Below are 18,436 nucleotides of genomic sequence, written 5' to 3'. Positions count from 1 at the left end.
AGTTCAAATCGGTGAGTCCTTTATTCAGGATGTTTGGAATCAATAAAGTCCCACCTCTGTAATCAGAAAACTACATGAACGTCCAGTGTTTAGCAAACAGTCAGTAGCAGTGTGATAATCATTAGAGGGGCCGTGCCTGTTTCTTTTTTTACGTTGTGATTTGGCAACGGACTAACAATGTAACACTGGAACACACCCACAGCGCTAGGCTATTAATACTAAACATTAAAATTTAGGTACTTTAGGAATGACGTGACTTGGACAATCGTGTAATTTTGACGTTAATTTTTGAAAAAAGAAATTTCGCAATCTTTTTGACCTTGTACCTTGTTATCTCCTCAAGTGTTTTTTTTTGTCGTGTCCTTTAGTGTGACAGCTTTGTTTACAAGAACTCTTCAAAGTGCGAAGTTCGAGTACAACATGATGCGAATTCGAGTTTCTCCAGGCCTCTCACACCTCCTTATTTCCTTATTTTTCCTTATTTTTATAAAAACCTCCTTATTCCTCCTTATTTTATTTAAAAATCCTTATTTTCCTTATTTTTCGCAAAATTCATCGACGGAAATCAAAATTAGGGAAAAAAAATCGCCAAGCTGCAAAAATAACAATTTTTATTATTTAACACAAAGAACACTAATAAAAAGTTGGTGTCGTAGCTCATGATCGTTCCAACATGACTGGTTTAACGTATATTTTTGTGGTTCCACGCCGCCTCTCGGCTCGAGAGTCTCGAGTAGAACTATTTGATTTAACATGTAAATCACCCTTAACATTGTCTCAGACATGCTTTCTTACTACAAACAATTCAAGGTCTTATCCCTATTTACACTTACTTCTTTCAAATTTATACTTTTATACTTTCACCAATTTATTATTTTTTCGAAATTCGAACGGGTTAATGAGATCTAAATCTAATCCAGCAAGCTTTTAAACTTGAGGGTGGGGTCAAGTGAGAATTCACGCCGTATGTACGTCTGAAATTTAAAAAAATTTGTCGCATCGAAAACTGATTGAAAACTGCCACCCTACAAAAACGGTAGGTACGTCAAAATTTTGAATTTTGAAGCGCACTTACAGTGATAATTGTTAAAGCTAAGCTTTGCTATGAATCTAATTCAAGCCTTAAGCGCGCCCAAAATATTCAAATTTTCACCGTGATAAAAGTGAATTTTACAAAAACGATACGTCAAAATAAACAATAATGCGTTTTATTTTAAAGTTGAGGCGGACACTTCCGATGTTAATTGCTGCATCTTAGAATAATTTCGATTTTTATCGAAAAATTTCTCCTCATTTTTCCTTAATTTCAACTAACAATTTCCTTATTTCTCCTTATTTTTGTGCTAAAACCTCCTTAATTCCTTAATAAGGAGTCCAAATTTAGAGTGAGAGGCCTGGTTTCTCATTTAAGTAATCTTGTAACCTTCGGGTGGCAAGTAAAAAACTATTTTGTTGAACTAAGTCTTAGTTATGAACACACGCTTTCGTAATTTCCAAACATTCAATAAAAACTTAGGCCTGATTTGGTCGTCTAGTATGAAATTGACCTTTATCCATGAATCCCGACAGCCCCAGTATTGGACACAGTCATAGCTTGTTTATGGAACAAAATGTTTGAAAATTCAATGAGATTCTCAAAAATGTCTATAAATTCCTCCGTAGGCCATGGAAACAATTGAGACAAGATAAGTTTACAAGAGATTAATTTCAATCGATAGTAGAGAGCCTTTATTTTAAGCATCAGTTGTTGTGAAAGAACTCAAAATGGTAATCGATTCTATTAATATAAATTTAATTCATTGAATTCGTCAGTAACAACTTTACGATACAATCGTACTATAAGTTTTCATATGAAAATTGGGAGAAATTACGATTCATTTCACCGTTTTTGTACTTAAATTCGATCCTGTTGGGTATCGGGTACATTATTTTCGTATTTAGAACTATTTTAGAACACACTACACATATAAAATAATGTTTAGTGAACTGAAATCTGTAATTTGTTAAGTTTAAAAACTTATTTTTTGTAAATTATTCTAGGATATCGCGACCACTATCTCAGACATCGAATATACTAAGAATCATCAAAATGTTAAATCATCACCATAACTGATCGACTATCTTACCACTGATAAAGGGATCCTCTCATAAAACGACTACCATATTCGAACACCGTTCTGCGATGCTCCTTATCCAGCGGTATTAATCTCACAACGTACGAACACCCAGCTAAAATTCCTGGTTCTATCCAATCATTTTGGATATCTGACAGGTCGTCATCGTTCAAGAAAATCAGTAAGACATCCTTCGTTGGTTGCGCTCTCCTGGTTTCGACCAAAGACAAAAGCAATTCCGACGTTACTGACGGTAACGTATCATCCACACGATTGTATACGATTCGCTTTAAGTGCGGTAAATGAAGGACGAACTGTTTGATCTCATTGAGTGTAGTGTCATTGCATTCGATAATATGCACCTCAGAGAGGGCTGGTAGTTGGGTGGCTAGCCTTTTACAGATGTCACCGTCCAAGTGATTCATTTCGGTGAACTTGAGTATTTTTAAACTTTTCAATGACAGCAATCGTTGAAGTGACTCATCTGTACATTTGAATAAGGCCAAATGCAGGTCTTCGATTTTATTATGCACGGCCAGGTTGGTGAGAAGTTGATTCACTGTACATTCGTCGACGTACATCGTATTAATTTCGAATTTCTTAAGTGAAGCCAGTCTTGTTACAGGTAGTACATTTGGTCTGAATATCATATTGAAGTGAACACTAAGTGCCTCCAACGTTGCTAACGTGTTGGCAACATAATCCATAAGGTGGTCGGCATCGTGCTCATTCCGAAATTTTAGAGTAAAAAATTTGACTTTGGTCAACTGCCAATTTTTGGCAAGAAATGTCTTTAGAGTGTCGTAGTTGAAATCGTCGCAGCAATTCATCGTAAGCGATTCTAAAGATTTGATCCGTCCATATGCCAAACTATCTCCCGGAATGTTTGTCAGACGTATCAATACCAATTCTTTTAGTGAAACACAATCAGATAAGCAACAAGCCAATGCTTGTTCGTCTGTCCATTGATCCACCACCAACCGTTGCAAATTCGAAAAAAATTGTTCACGATGTACGACCATTGTTAGCGTTGCATTGAAGTTGACGAATTTCACATCGGATAATGACCGGCAATAGCATTCCAGGTAAGGCAACAATTCATTAAAATCTTCGTCTCCCCTAAAATAGTTTTGATTGATCGACAGCTTCTTGATGAATTGCCCAAAATTTCGGAGCACACGTTTCACTTCATTGACAGTGAAATTATATGATAACAGTCGAAACGTTTCGGCTTGTCTTTTAAATAAATAATCAGAAATTGTCCGAAAACGGGTACATGTTTCCCGTAGTGAACACCATTCGATTATCGGAAGAAACTTGAAGATATGGTAGAAACAGTCGTCGTTGAGAAGTAGTATATTGCGTTGATCTAGATTCGACATTGTAATTGTGGCTAAGATTTTTGGCTTTCGAAAGGCTGTAATAAAAAACGTTATATGAGACGTGGCTATCAAATAATTAATCAGTAAGGTGTGGTAGAGCACCTACAATATACTTTGTCTATGACTTTGAATTTAGGTTCGTTTCCAATTGAGGCACTAAAAATTTTCGTAGGTCTACATTGCTGTTCCAACATCAAAAGTTATGACAGATATGATCGACGGATAAGAACGGTGGGATGTATGGGTTATACACGTTATACATTAAATATTAGAGCACGCCGTTTGAATGTCGCAAAAAACTAGCTTTGAACCACTTGAACTTTTTGGACATGCGAAACTTTATGCCTTTGTTAATGCCAGTCTTCCGATTTTATTTCATTACTCACTTTGACATTCTTTCCTCATTTTTTGAACACTATCCCTCACAACATTGTGGTTCCGGACTTTGCGGGGAAAAACGGTCCGATCCGATTCATTTTTCTTGTTATTTCAATTGATTTCGATCGGGTCGCGTCGGGTTTTCAATGCAAATTGCAAATTTCTGTTTAAGACGAAAAATTGTTTAGAGCCTAGAAATAAGTCATGCAGCGCCTGGTATCAGTTATATTTACCCAAGCTTTATCATTATTGTGGAATATCAAAGATAAATTTTCGTGTTTTTATTGGATATCCTAACCTTAAACCAATTATTTCGAGTTTTGATTTATCGAATTATATAAATTCAATTCGGGTCTGTTTTCAAAGCTTTCGGACTTAAGGTTCTCGGGTATGAAAAATTCGATTCGGGCCGGGTTTTGGAAATCGTCGATCCGCTCACCTCTACTTTGTACCTATTGGAAGTACCTATTTTATCCCCTGTGTTAACAAATAACTATCCGCCTCACATTCTCGTATATATCCAGTTAAATATATATAATAAAACAATTTCAATATTGAATTTAAGCGTTAAACAATCCGTATGCAAATCGTTGAATTCTACAAAACCAATATTTGAACGAGTGCGATATGTATGGGATCTCAAAGAGCTTTACTTCTAATATCACGAATACCTACATTGTGCTCTATTTCTTCATGGGTTTCACTTCTGCATACGAATTTCATGATATACCTCTCAATTTCAACGTTACTTTGTTACCGGATGAACAGATTTCTGTAAACGAGCCGATATAACAATTTCACTACTGTGTTGCGGGATGACACTAAAAATTGTTTATTTTTAATTTCGATGGAGAGGAAAAGCCAAGAAATGGTTTCGTTTTTCTCTCTTTATGCGCTTTAAACACACTGTAAATGTGTACGGCACCAGAGAAAACAGGTGGAAACACTTGTTGCTTATTCGATATGTTGGAAGGACGGCACATTGTTTGTATAAGAAAAATCGTGGAAAAAATATGCGATTGTTGTTGAATGAATGAATTTTCTGCAAATTTTACCATTGGGAACTCCCCATGAGTATATAAATATTCGGAAGCGAAATGAAACGGATTATACAATGTATCGAAGTATATATTCTACAGTGTTTACAAAAGCAGTAAACTCAGGTGTACAGAAAAAAACCACCTTCAGGCGATATTTTCAGTATATAAAGTTCAGTTGAAAATTGTTTAGAAATTATTAAATAATTGGAAACGAAATTTGTAAATTTTCTGGGTTATCCTTCTGCACATTACATAAAATATTAAATTCATCATCCACAATATGTTGTCGTTTGATCGTCTAACCGTATCGTAAATTGAGTTATTTCCTAGTCGTTATAAGACGGAACTTTTTTAATGCAAACCTTCAGTGACAAACTGTAAAGTCAACAATTTTTGTCAATTCTGGTCAATTCTCCCAGTTAACTTTTTACTTGCATGTATTATGTATACATTTTTCACATTGAAATTATTTGCGGCTTGCCAACTTTCGTCACCCTGGACTTTACTTAAATAGTCGAGGAATGCCTCCAAATAAATTTCTAAAAATCCAAAACTGAATTCTAGATTTTTAGAAATTTATTTGGAGGTATATTCGACGACTATTTAAGTAAAGTCCAGGGTGCCGAAAGTTGACAAGCCGCAATTATTTTGAATTAGCTAAACGAAAGCATACCAGTAGAAGTCAAGAAATTGCATTTTTAGACCCGTACGAAGTACTGGGGTCTTATAGGTTTACGCATACGTTTGTAACACGTCGAATTGGACTCCCTGAGTAAGGGGAAACCTATTGTGGTCGTCCAGAGATGCCAAATCAGCAAGAAAAAAAATGTCCGTCTGTCTGTCTGCACGATAACTTGAGTAAAACGCATCCGATTTTGAAAATTCTTTTTTTCCCCGTTTGGTAATGTCAAAAGACAGGCTAAGTTCGAAGATGAGTGATTTTGGATCGACCCCTCCTGAGCTGGGGCCCAATAAGTGCTTTACGGTTTTTCGAAGATATCTCCGGACATTTAAACGCTATACTCGTAAATGATACATCGAATGAAAGATATTTACAATACCGATCGACAAAAAAAAAGTTTATGGAAATCGGATGACCGACTTGTGAGTTAGACCCCTTGGTGTGAAACAGGCACAGGGCGGCAAGCAGTTTTTGCTTGTAGGTCGGCCAAATTTGAACATATTTCGTTCGTTTTAGCTTTATTAGATAGGTATTGACCGTACCAATCAGGGAAAAAAAAAGTTTATGAAATTATGTTCTCCGGAGCGTGAGCTAGGTCTCTTGGAGTGAGCTCTTATCTGGCTACTCGGCCGTACAGTGAACGTGGAGTATTTTGTCAATTTCTCGAGTAAATTTTGACCGAATTTCATGATTTTTTTTTGTTTGAAAGGTATTAACGAATGTAAAACGTCGGTACTATTTCCGGTCTCCTAACAAAATGGCTGCCGGCGGCCATATTGGATTTTAGTAAAATAGAAATATCTTGGGAAAAATGATGCTTAGAGAGTTTCTGTTAACATGGAAATAATGTGTTAAGTGTGAGGGGTTTCAGGGATTCCATATATGGACATCTATATATACCTATATACAGCTATATTGAGCTATATACAGGCATATAGAGCTATATAATAGCATATTCCTCTGTGAAATGTTTATTTACAGTGAAATATAGGTAAATTTAGCGGTATATAGCTGTTTAAATAGGAATTTATGAAATTTGACTTCGTAAGGGGCTGTCTATATTGCCTCCGGCAATTTAATTGTATATGATAACAAGGCAAAGAGTGGATAATGTAAGTGATTTAAAAGGAAGAATAGTTTTTCAGCAGAGAAGAAAATGAAGTAAGAGAAATGAAGAGTTTCACACTTAAGGCTTTTGATACGAATAGGTGTTTCGTACGGGTCGGCGTTAGCTATGTTTTTAGTAAAATTTCTCACATTTAAATAAGTGATGGAAATGGCTTCTTCTGATTAACCTCGAGTGCGGTAAAATGCACTTACCGTCACTGGTTGTGACAGTGAAAATGCACTTACCGTACCCAAGCATGTCATAAGTATTAAGCACCATTTCCAGCATTTTCTCTCGACTATCATAATGCATCAGTTATGCATTGCATTACAAAGTCGAAAAGTTGCTGTAAATATGTTCCTTATTCCGTAATAACAGGTTCAGATACCCACAAAGGTGGGTGGCATCAAAATTTGCTAAACGCTCATCACAGATTGAGTCAACCTGAACATTTTGTTTTTCGTTAAGCCGATCCTGCAATAAAAACTTGTATAAACCTAGATGGAACCAGAGAAATCTCGAGAGGAATCTGGCTGCCACTGCCTTCGTGATCAACTCAGAACCTGCGATTTCGGAGCCTTGTAAAACGGGTATGGCCAAGTGTAACGAACTCACAATTTATGTCAAAATAATATGAAAGTGAGTGCGTTTAGGCGTGTACGTCCTTCGTCCCAGGGTTCTGAAAGAACAGGTTAAGACACTCACGAAGGCTGGTGACACACCAATTTTGGCAAGTAGATGCTTTTTGTTGAACACACTCATTACAGATTATTTGAAATGTCAATTTGAAGAAAAACAAAGAGTTTTTGTCAAGTTGACATTCAAACAATCTCTAATGACCGTTTCTCACCGTCACCACCTTCGTTGTAAACTCAGGAGCGTCTTAACTTGTTTTTTCAGAACCTTGCTTCGGCCAAGGTTCTGAAAGAACCAGGTTAAGACCAAGGTAAATATAGTGAGGAGGTAATGCCATACTATATTTACCTTGGTTAAGACAACTCTGAGTTGATCACGAAGGCAGTGACACACAAATTGAGTTCAGCGGCTACGAAGTTTATATGAAAAAGGCAACGTATCAAAAACTAAATTTCGAATTTTCCTAAAAAACACTTTCTTCAAGTTGGTTTCACATACAAACTGTACTTTTATCGATTTCTGTGTCACCCGCCTTCGTGGGTGTCTTAACCTTGTTCTCTCAGAACCTTGGCTTCGGCCAACATTAGACCATATTGTTAGCAACTTTAAACTAATTTTAACAAGCCAAGCAAATACATAATTGACTGTTTGGAAGCCCTAAAAAAATAAAATACTAGGCATAGTCAAATGATAAATTTTGTTCTGGCAGGAGCACACAAGGTTCTGAAAGAACAGGTTAAGACACTCACGAAGACGGATGACGTCAAATTTGTCAAACGCACTCATACCATATTGTGTGAAAAGTCAACTTGAAAGCCAACATGTTTTTGGTTGAAATCGTCATACAACGTTTCACAAACCTAGTTGGAGGCACAGGAAAATTTTGATGCCACCGCCCTCGTGATCAACTCGAAAGTATCTTAACCTGTTTTTTCAGAATCTTGTTTTTTGGCGAACAAACCCATTTGTTTTAAATTTTCACAACACAACAAATGAGTACGTTTGACGCAATAATAAAATCCGTATGTAAAAGAATGCCGGTTTCATTGTTGACTTTAGTTCACGTCCCACCAGCTTGAACAAAATAATATGAAAATGAGTGATATGAGTTAGAATCCGTTTTTAATATCGCTATGTCCTTCGCGGTGACATTAGACCATACCTGGTAAGTTTATATTCATTGAAATATTCCACACTTTCTGTCATGTTTAAAACATCCTCTACTGTATGCGGATTAAATCAATCGTCACAGAATTAAACGTTGTTGTTCAGAGTGCTTGACGTATGTCATGTCAAAACAAAAAAGAGTCTTATTAAAAAGTCAAAAATGGCTGATGACGAAGCCGTGCAACTATTGTTTTTCGACACATTTCCACATGAAGTAAACGAGGTAAAATCTTTGTCAATACATAAAATCGTTCACTGTCACCCGGACCATCCATCCATCAATAAATTCACCGGTTGACCGCTCAATTTTGACCACAACGTTCAATTAAAAAATTTCAGGAACTCAATCTGGATTTGGTTCAATTCCCAAAGCCTGTTTACATTACGGAGGTACGAATTATACCACTTGGTGCACGCGTTAAGGCCGATTTTGCTGGTGGAGATCGTTTGGGCGCAACAAATCCCTCAAAATTCAATATTGAATTTTTCGTCAATGATTTGGGCAAACCCGGCTCTTCGTTCGAATCGTTGGGAAATTTAGAATACAATCAGAATGACTGCATTCACTTGGATTGTGTTAAGAAAGACGTGAGACAAATTCCCACAGATGGATTGGTATTACGTGGTTGGTACACAACAATAACATTGGCAGTTTACGGTACGTTAACGAACGGTATAACAGAATCACCACAAGAAGAAGTGTTAGTGGCACCGCCTCCTGCTGTTGAAAAAGTACCAGCTGAACCGGAAGCGGCTTGGCAACCACCAGAAGAAGAAATTCATCCCCGCGAAGAAGTTTACATCGAATTCGAATCGAAACCATTCACTCCGCCACAATTTCATCACACCGAACCGCTAAAAGACAATAATAGACCGTTTGTTCGGCAACCAGACCGGACCGCTTCAAGTGAAAGTGACTGGGACCGAGAAGCAGAAGATGAAGAACGTGCCAAACATCCGGAAAATTCTCCAGTGGTTCGTGCAACCAGCAGAGAAATATCAAGAACACGCGACTGCAGCCGCGGCTACTCTCGGTCGTCTAGTCGTGAACGCGATTTCTTGAATCGTTCCAAACGGGATTGGTCTCGAAGCCCGGAGTATCGTCGGTCGAGGCGGAGGACTGAGTCGTATGAACGTGCTCATCGAGATGTGTCACGAGAGCACGACAAAGAACTGGAAACGAAACGACCGAGAACACCGCCAATATTATTATCCCCGAAACGTCCGCGTACACCGGATCAAGCGTCACCGGTGGGTAGTGTGGAAGAAGTGAGTTATAAGGGAAGAGGTGAACGTAAATACAGTGAGAAATCGGTGCGGTCTGTTGATAACGAACCAAAGGCAGTGTCACCAGTGCCAATGGATTTGTTGGTCGAATCTCCAATCGGTGGTGTTGATGAATCATCTCAAGGTGGTGAAGCATTCGAGCCGATATTAAGTGATGAAGAAATAAACGATGAGTGTGAAGGTCAATTCGACATGGACTACGACGACAATGACTGTGAAGAGTTTATCAAATGTGTTGATCCAACGACGACGACATTGGAACGATTTGCTGACGAGCAACGATCAATTAAGGAAGTCGAATTATCAATGAAAATCGTGCACAAATACAAATTGCGTGACGATGTGGCCTCGTTCAAAAACTTTGATAGTCTGGCACCGGAATCGAAAGAGGCCTGGATTCATTGCACGGAAAATTTTGTGCAGATGCTGCAACTGATTCACAATTTTCCGTACTCCAAGCGAAATGAAATGTTGGATGCTATTTTGAATGAACATATTGACACGCTGGTGGATTGGGTCCGAATTGGCATATTCTGTGCTATGTTTCAACCGCAAGCTGTTTACAAGATTCGGCATATTAAAATCGGTGCAAGACTAACGGAACTGCTTGGTTGTTGTCATAGTTTCTTGCACACGTTATTGTACAAAGAGAAACTCAATATTTTCGCCGAGTTGTTGAATTTGTACTATCAACAGCACATGGCACTGTCGATTAAATTGATGATCATCAAAGCGATATATTCGTGCCTGGATCTGAAGATCGGCGTAGCTTATTTTCTAACCAATTGGGATACTGAGAACGGATACCAGAAACTTATAAGTGCGATCCAAGCGAACCCATTAACCAGAGCAAAATTTGCATTAAAGGCTGTGTTAAAGAAGATCAACCTATTCGAATCGTTGGAGCTACTGAGAGTCACAATCGATCGAATTTTCATGTCGAACGAACAATTTCTGACCGCCGAATCCGACCTATCACTGTTGGAAACGACACTGTTGGACGTGCTGAAGTCATTCACAACGGAAGCGATCCATTTCAGTCAACCCAAGCGATATCTTCCCGTTTCCGCAACATTCGAAATCGTCAAAGACTTAGCATCGATACGAAGTACGGCCGCAACATTTCAATCGTATTTCGATTGTCATGCATTTATCGAATGCATTTTATTGATGATATCGCATCAGCATGTGCTGCCGTCGGTGATATTGGATTTGTGTTTGGAAATGGTGAAAGCACTGACTAACTGCAATTGTGGATTGGATTATTTGTATAATAAGCCGGAGACGACTGGCGTGTTGGTGAAATGTTTGATTGGTACAGTTAGTGATGAAAATCCGGAAAGCTTGGAAGAGGACATCGACACGGCTAAATATGATACGGGCAACCATAAACTTGGAATTGAAATCGTTTATAAGGTAAATATCGCCATTTCGATGTTATTCTTTTCATTTACGAGTTTGTCGAAATCACTACAACAATTGGTGCAACTCTTTTACGCAGAATAATAATTCTTTTTCAATGAGAAAGTTCTTTGTAAGCTTCGTGTAATATTTCTAAAGTACAATGTCGAGGTGACGGCCTACAAAATTGTAATAAGGGTGAAATAAGGACGGATTACTAATTACTGAGACGTCAGCAATTTAATGTCGATCTGTTTAATACATTTGGTAGATTCCCTTTCCAACAATTCACTTTGATTTAAGGTTATGCTTTAACTTAAAGCTTTAAGTACTTTTCAATCAACGTTCCAAAGTGGCATAAGGTCATTAGGTCAATTCCTGTCAGAGTTTATCGACACTGATAAATCCATTTCCATAAATTTATTGTAGTTAGTAGCCTCGCGTTTAGTCATTGCAGTTTGATTTTATCAAAAGTGAAATAGTTTGAGTTCCACACGGCTCCACACGGTTCCCCTGAATTATTTCAGAATAATGCGCACGCTGGAACTTTAGACACCCTGGAAAGTAGTAAAGGAGTTACCCCGACATAAAATTTAAAAAAATCTAAAATTTAATTTCTGATTTTTTGAAATTTATTTGAAGCTATTCCTCGACTCCTTCACTGATTTCCAGGGTGCCTAAAGTCGACAAGTCACAGTAACCGGCAAAGTGTGATCGTAATGTACTAAATATTTAAATAGATTGTAAGGATGCCAGAGTCGGTGCTCAGAAAAATTGCATCTGATCCGTCCCTGAACCAAAACAAATTGTTTATGAGACTTGACGACCTTTGTGGAGCATTATAACCCTAAATGTATATCGAATTGAAATATTATGCTGGAAATTTAAATGCATTTCCAAGCCTAACACCTAAGCCAATGATAGCACAGTAAATGTATTCCATTCGAGGAAAATCTGTTCTTTAAAGTTGGTAAGGTTCACCGACTCGAACTTTAGTCTTGATTTTCACTTCTCTCAGTTTACAAATTAACAATAGAAAAGATGCGTGGTTTAGCTAAACGGAATGGTTTGTTGTAAGTGGAAATTAAGCCTTGATCAAACTTTGATCCGAAAAAATCGGATTTTAGTTTAGTGTCCAGTGTCAAGCTAATGTTTTAGAAATCTGAAAAGTTCAAATCTCAAAAGCAGTTTCGCCTTATTTCGTTAAGAAAAGGCTATTTCGAGTTACGTATTAAGCTTTGTATGCCAAGGGATTCAGTGTTGTCAGAGAGAGTTAAAACTCGTGAAGTATGCAATTTTCGGAAGTTAAATTTGGTCATACATTATAAATTCAGGTTTAAATGGAGTTTTCAATGATCTAAGACTTGTATGGCATCACTTAATTGCGGACATCTTTGTTTAATTAGAAATGCTTTTAATCCAACCAATTTCTTCCGATGAAGGAAATGTGATTGATTAGTTTTCAATCGTAGTTTTAAGCAGCGATTATGTAACGCTTCACCCTTCCCTCCCAGGGTTTCTGATACATGTACCGGATACTGCGCTTCGTTGCCTTCATAAAATCGTCAACCTAATCATTGATAGAAATTGTTAGACTGTTGAGTGCATCAACGTCTGCTTCTCCACAACACGTTCTAACTGTTTTCTTTTTCTGCGAATTTTCAGATAAAAACCAAATTTTTCCTGGATGCAATTCAAAACATCACGGACGACAACGAATTAGGCGAAACATTCAATCTATTTTACAGTCTCACTACCAATCCGGTTGGTAAACATCATGTGGTCAGTACTATATCAATGGAAAATAATTTGATGATTTTGCTGGACGTAATTGAAAAGGAGAAAAAATCCGAATTGACCAATCAGTCGTCACCCGGATCGAAGATTAAAAGTCCATACATTGGATATTGTGTCGATTTGATAGATCTTACCGTGAGGAATGCATCAAATACCGACTATTTGGAGGAGTGTGGCAATATCCTATTGAATTTGTGCAAGAACCATGAAACATTTGAGCCAACCATTTCGTTGGTATTGCAGGAAATTGCCATTTATTTGAAGCCATTGGAAATACCGAACATATTTCAGTATGACGATATTACGGAATTGTGCGATCTGATAAAACGTTGCACCGAATTTGTCACCAATTTTCCGGGTGAATTGATCACATCGTTGCGATTGATAAAGCACATGGCCATTTCAAATGTGGAAGACGAACGTGCCGACGATCATGTTGAACTGAAGCATAAGTATGTTGTGTTAAAGTTCTACTCTGCCGACGGTATAGCGACCATGGTCTCCATATTGGATAAATTGAATTCGTATTTCGAACAACCAGCCGTTCATATGGCAGCGTTGGCATCGAACCAAGGTTTATTAGCCACACAAATAATTTGTCCAGCAGTGCAGGTGCTAAGAAAAATGCTAACATATGTGATACAAAGTCGCAACACACAGTACAAAGACTTGACCGTCATCGAACATTTGCTCAAAACGTTCAACTTAATGCATTTCGTTCAGCCGCACAGTGGAACGTATTATCAAGCCAAAACGATCCAAGACGAAATAATCAAAATCCTGTTGGCCTACACGCAACCGACTCCGGTGGAAGGATTAGACACGGAATCGGTTCATAAAAGTATCTGGACACAAATGATCGGCGAACTGACCAAGCATATACTCAGTGGACCTCATACGTTCATTTCGGGTCTACTCGTATTCTCTGAGCTTCTTCCGCTTCCATTGCCCGTTTTGACGAAATCATCATTGTCGGAAGCTGAAGTAACCCGGCTCATAACGGAACGTCAACTTTGGTCGGCTCATCTACATCCGAAAAGTGCCATCTTGACGGAAATGATACAGACCATTTGCACGTCATCGTATCCAGAACTGTTGAATATTTTGAGAAGAGTTTGCGTTCAATTGGCTGATTTGGCTCCAAATATGTCGTTGCTGGTGTCAAAAGCTATTCTTGATTTACTATTGCTGGACACGCCGCCATCGTCTGCATTGACATTGAGACTGTTAAGATTCCTTTCGATGCTCATCGTCGAGCCAACCATCAAAATTACCGTGCTGTCAATTTTACCCGGAAAATTTTACGATCTGTTGGCCGTAATGACTTCCAGTTCGGCGCTTAAGTTACAGAAAATTGCCTACGGAATATTTGAAATTCTACTGGATTCGGATCTGGGCCTAGTGCCATTTGAAACGAGTAAAGGGAAAGCAACGACGATATCTTGTGCCTTACCATCAAAGGATTTGTTACCATCTGTTGTCAATTTGTTCGTAGAAAATTTCTTAAAAGTCGGCAACGATTCGTCAGTGTATGCGCTGAACATGTTGTTGTTGTTGGCGAGATATGAGTAAGCACATTTTACTTTCAGCAACCTCTTCGCACCGTTTTGTTAATTGACCGTTCATTCTATTTCAGCTACACACTTTATCTGCTCCGAACAGCGTTAGAGAAAGAAAAGGAAAAAATTCTGAAAGTCATCGCTCATCTGACCAGCTCCATCAAAGTTGGTGCAAAGCAACAATTTCTCTCGGCATTTATTGAATTTTTCACATCTTTAACAATCGCCAATGAATTAACTCATCGCCAGTCGTCATTAGCTCCATCAGATTTAGCATCAATTTTGTCATGGCCAACGAAAAATCTTAATGAGCTTTACCATCCGTTGGAACAATTGAAGAATGCTATCGAACCGTTGAATGCTGACAAGTCATTTAACGACATTCTTGACAAACTTAACATTCTATTCAAAATTCTCAATTCCAAATCTACGAGCGAAGCATCAGATTTCACCGAACCGGCGTTTCCCCTTTCTGAAGGCATTGTGGTACAGTTTGCTGAACGGCCAGTGTACCAGTTAATCGATGATAATCCGGAGCTGAATCCGTTAATTCAATCTAGCTACTGGTTGGGTTATCCATCGTTCTTGGACAAAATTGACGAAGATGTTGAATTGATTGCCTGCGACTTGTGTGAATTAGCCAAAACGGCTCTGCCAAGTGAAACAAATATAACTTCAGACTGTAAGCGCTTGCTGCATTTAACAGCCTCACCTCAGTCGAACCGCGAAAGAACAACGGCCGCTCCTTGCTTCCGAACCCGTCGTGTTGAAGTGGAACCGACTACAGGACGTCCAGAGAAAAAGATTTACGGTAAGTCTATTGGACAATTCTTCGGTTTGCTCATCGGTTAACAAAACAATTCAATATTTGCAGTTACACGCGGACGAGGCTTTCCTCGAACGCCACCAACACGTGGCGATTTGTTCCGTTCACGTCCGCCGAACACATCCAGACCACCTTCATTGCATGTAGACGATTTTCTTGCATTGGAAACGTGTGGAGCTCAACCAACTGGTCCAACGGGTTACAACAAATTATCGCGTGATATCATCAGCATTCGAGGTACTCGTGGCCGTGGCCGCGGTTTTGTTGACAGAGGACGTGGTTCAGCAATGGGTGTTGTTAATTCGGCCAGTCCTTACCGGCAGACGTAAGTGTTACTACATTGCAATTTCCTTAAAAGACATTTTATTCTCTGTCAGTAATCGTAGGACAAACTCCCCGTCAACATGGCAAAGTCATGGTGCAATGGAGGCAACTGGTCCGCCACAGCATTATCGCACGGCCACTGCAGAACCGGTTGGACATTTTCAAGGTGATTACGGACCGAGTATATCGCATTTCGGTACACCGATGAGAGGCGGACGAATACGTGGTAGTACGAGGCCGCCGAGAACGTTTGCTAGACAATAATGTATTGGATCTAGAATGTTGTCGTTGTCATTTTTTTTAGTTCTTTGACAGTTGATCAATTGTCTGGTCGATGTCAGAGGCATTTCATTATTTTAGTTTTAGTTTTTTTAATTTTATTAAAATTTAAAACGTGATTATGAACATCGATCTCGTTTGTCTTTTTTGTCAACGGATCTACGGATTTTTCGAGTAACAGTAGAAATACTGTTACTCGAAAAATTCGACACAGTGGAACCCAGCGATCTCAATTGAATGCAGAAGAAATTCCGTAATTCATAAGAGACGATTATGGAATCTTCTTTCCACGTTCCTGAAGCATATTGATGGTAAAGTAATTACTAAGATGTGACCAATACCTCAACCGTGGAGAGATTTGAAATGTTTTAATTTTAATCCATATGACATTCAATTTCCTTCCTTGGAGGTAAGAGAAGAAGAAATCAGGGAGAGACTATGAGAATCGCAACGAGTCGTTCCACTTTTGACCCGGTTTATTAGGACAGTCAAACACTGAACTGATGGATTCATAATTTTGTGTCATAAGTCAAGCGGAAATCGATATTTCTATAGTCTATAGTCTATCATATGACTTCTTTCTTCTCATAAGCATAGAGCATAGAGAGTCTACAAATTGTCGTCGTCGTATTCGGTTCGGTGCTAGTTGACTTCCGTCCATTCTTTCTCGGCTTTCCTCGCTTCGTCGACGACTGTTCGGTTCCACGTGATTTTGGACCTGCTTCTTTTCCGCGTTGCTTGTGGTTTCCAGTCGTTTGATCATCACTTTCATCTTCTCGAATTCGGTTAGGTCCCACAACTGGATGTTTAAAATCTTTTCTGGCCAGCGTATTCTCAGGATTCTTCTAAGGAATCGATTGACGAAGAATTGTATTTTGTTCTCGATTGTCAATGTTATTTTCCAAGTTTCGCAGCCGTAGAGTAATACTGAGATGCAATTTGATTTGAAGAATTTCAGCTTCAAGTTTCTCGTTAGTTGTGTCCATTTATTATTATTATTTATGGAGTGACCATTTATTTACAGTAAATGATCGATATGCATCTATGCTTTACATTAAGCTCATATTCGTCGCAAGCAATCGAGTTTCTGTTCATTTTAAATAAATTAGGTTTTCCACCTACTAAGAAGTGGGGAGGAGGGCAACATTTTCAAGTCCAATGATGGCACGGTTCGGAATAATTTTGTGCTGAACTGCTGAACATGCATTTTTGATTTAGTTTATTTCATTTATCGCTCCATCACGTTTGAAGACCAAAAACAAGTTGAAAAAACTGAAAAATATGGGTCTCCTGGGCAGTCATTATTCTACAACTTACATTTTGGCTTACAGCACAAAATATCTGGGATGGGTTATAAGTTGAACGAAAGAGGGTGAGTCCAGCTGGACTCTCCAAACATTTAACAAAAGTCTATTATACTCGTTATGAAGGTCGGAGGCCTATTTTCCTTCCTAAAACATTTCTACTTTTAGCAACATGTCTATATCTCGATCTCGAGGTATCATAAAAAAATGTTTTCAGTAACCTTTAACATGCTTTAACTTATCACGTGATCACTCTGAAAATGGGAAACTAACCGAAAAAGTAAAAGATCTTTTTTTCTTAGAAGACGATTCAAACGATCCATAGCTTGCATAGATCGCCGACCCATTATATTTATTTTCACCAAAATTAGTTCAACTTTTGGCGATGTCGCTCTTAAAATAATGTGTGAAATAGTCGATATCTTGGATATCTCTTACGTAGTTTGGCAACTATACTGCACATACAAGGTTCTCTTTTAAACTTAATTTCCATTTTTTTAGCGAAAACAAAAGAATAGACTTTTAAAACGATTTTGCGCCAACCGAAAAAACTAATAAATATCGTCTTCTTTAACAATAAAAAGTTTTGTAAATAGACATTGAAATTGACATCACACAACATCGAATACCCGTGCGAAGGATGGATCTCGAAAGCATCCATAATTTTGGCTAATAAGTGTGGACCCTGCAATTTTGAGAACCCATCTCGTAACACCTTATTTATCTATGAAATTGAGAAAGAAGCTATGAGTTTACTTTACCTCCCAATTTACTTAATCGGATCTTGAAAGCTTTTTCTCGGCTTCTGACAATATTACCGTTACTATAATCATTGACCATAATGGTTGCGAAGATATTACGAAAAAAAAGAGTTTCAGATACCATAGAAAATGCAGTTCTTTGACAACACATTGACGCATCGTTCAACCAAAACTCAATTTTAGCCAGGACCTATTTTTAGATTCTTTAAATTCTTAAATTTTAGAATCGATTTTGCTATACTCGTAAGATCACCAATGGAAATAACTATATCCATTTGATGACTTTCTCGATTGTTCTTCAGCCAATCAGGTTTTTTACATTTTACGAAAGCTTAAATTTATAGGATTTTTTGTTGTTGAATTTTTGAGATATTTTAGGGACATTTTGATG

At 38.1% G+C, this 18,436-nt stretch overlaps 2 protein-coding genes across 3 annotated transcripts; one reads left to right on the top strand and one right to left on the bottom strand.

The window, feature by feature from the left end:
- Positions 1–1,744: 1,744 nt before the first annotated feature.
- Positions 1,745–3,732, bottom strand: LOC119080591. The gene is made up of 2 exons (XM_037188989.1): positions 3,603–3,732; positions 1,745–3,531 (listed from the first exon to the last, which is right to left on the bottom strand). Exons 1-2 carry the CDS (start codon positions 3,688–3,690, stop codon positions 2,123–2,125), a joined length of 1,497 nt encoding a protein of 498 aa, XP_037044884.1. The 5' UTR covers positions 3,691–3,732; the 3' UTR covers positions 1,745–2,122.
- A 4,888-nt stretch (positions 3,733–8,620) lies between these two features.
- LOC119080435 (protein virilizer) lies at positions 8,621–16,106 on the top strand. Of its 2 annotated transcripts, none has more exons than XM_037188806.1 (6): positions 8,621–8,730; positions 8,847–11,210; positions 12,861–14,560; positions 14,629–15,362; positions 15,426–15,702; positions 15,764–16,106. In XM_037188806.1, exons 1-6 carry the CDS (start codon positions 8,668–8,670, stop codon positions 15,963–15,965), a joined length of 5,340 nt encoding a protein of 1,779 aa, XP_037044701.1. In that variant the 5' UTR covers positions 8,621–8,667; the 3' UTR covers positions 15,966–16,106. The 2 variants fall into 2 exon arrangements, with proteins under 2 accessions (XP_037044701.1, XP_037044693.1); XM_037188798.1 differs by having other exon boundaries at positions 15,755–16,106.
- Positions 16,107–18,436: the final 2,330 nt, after the last annotated feature.

The sequence above is a fragment of the Bradysia coprophila genome, chromosome X (genome assembly GCF_014529535.1).
Source record: "Bradysia coprophila strain Holo2 chromosome X, BU_Bcop_v1, whole genome shotgun sequence".
Taxonomy (NCBI): Eukaryota; Metazoa; Arthropoda; class Insecta; order Diptera; family Sciaridae; genus Bradysia; species Bradysia coprophila.
This window is presented reverse-complemented; position numbering and strand designations above follow the sequence as displayed.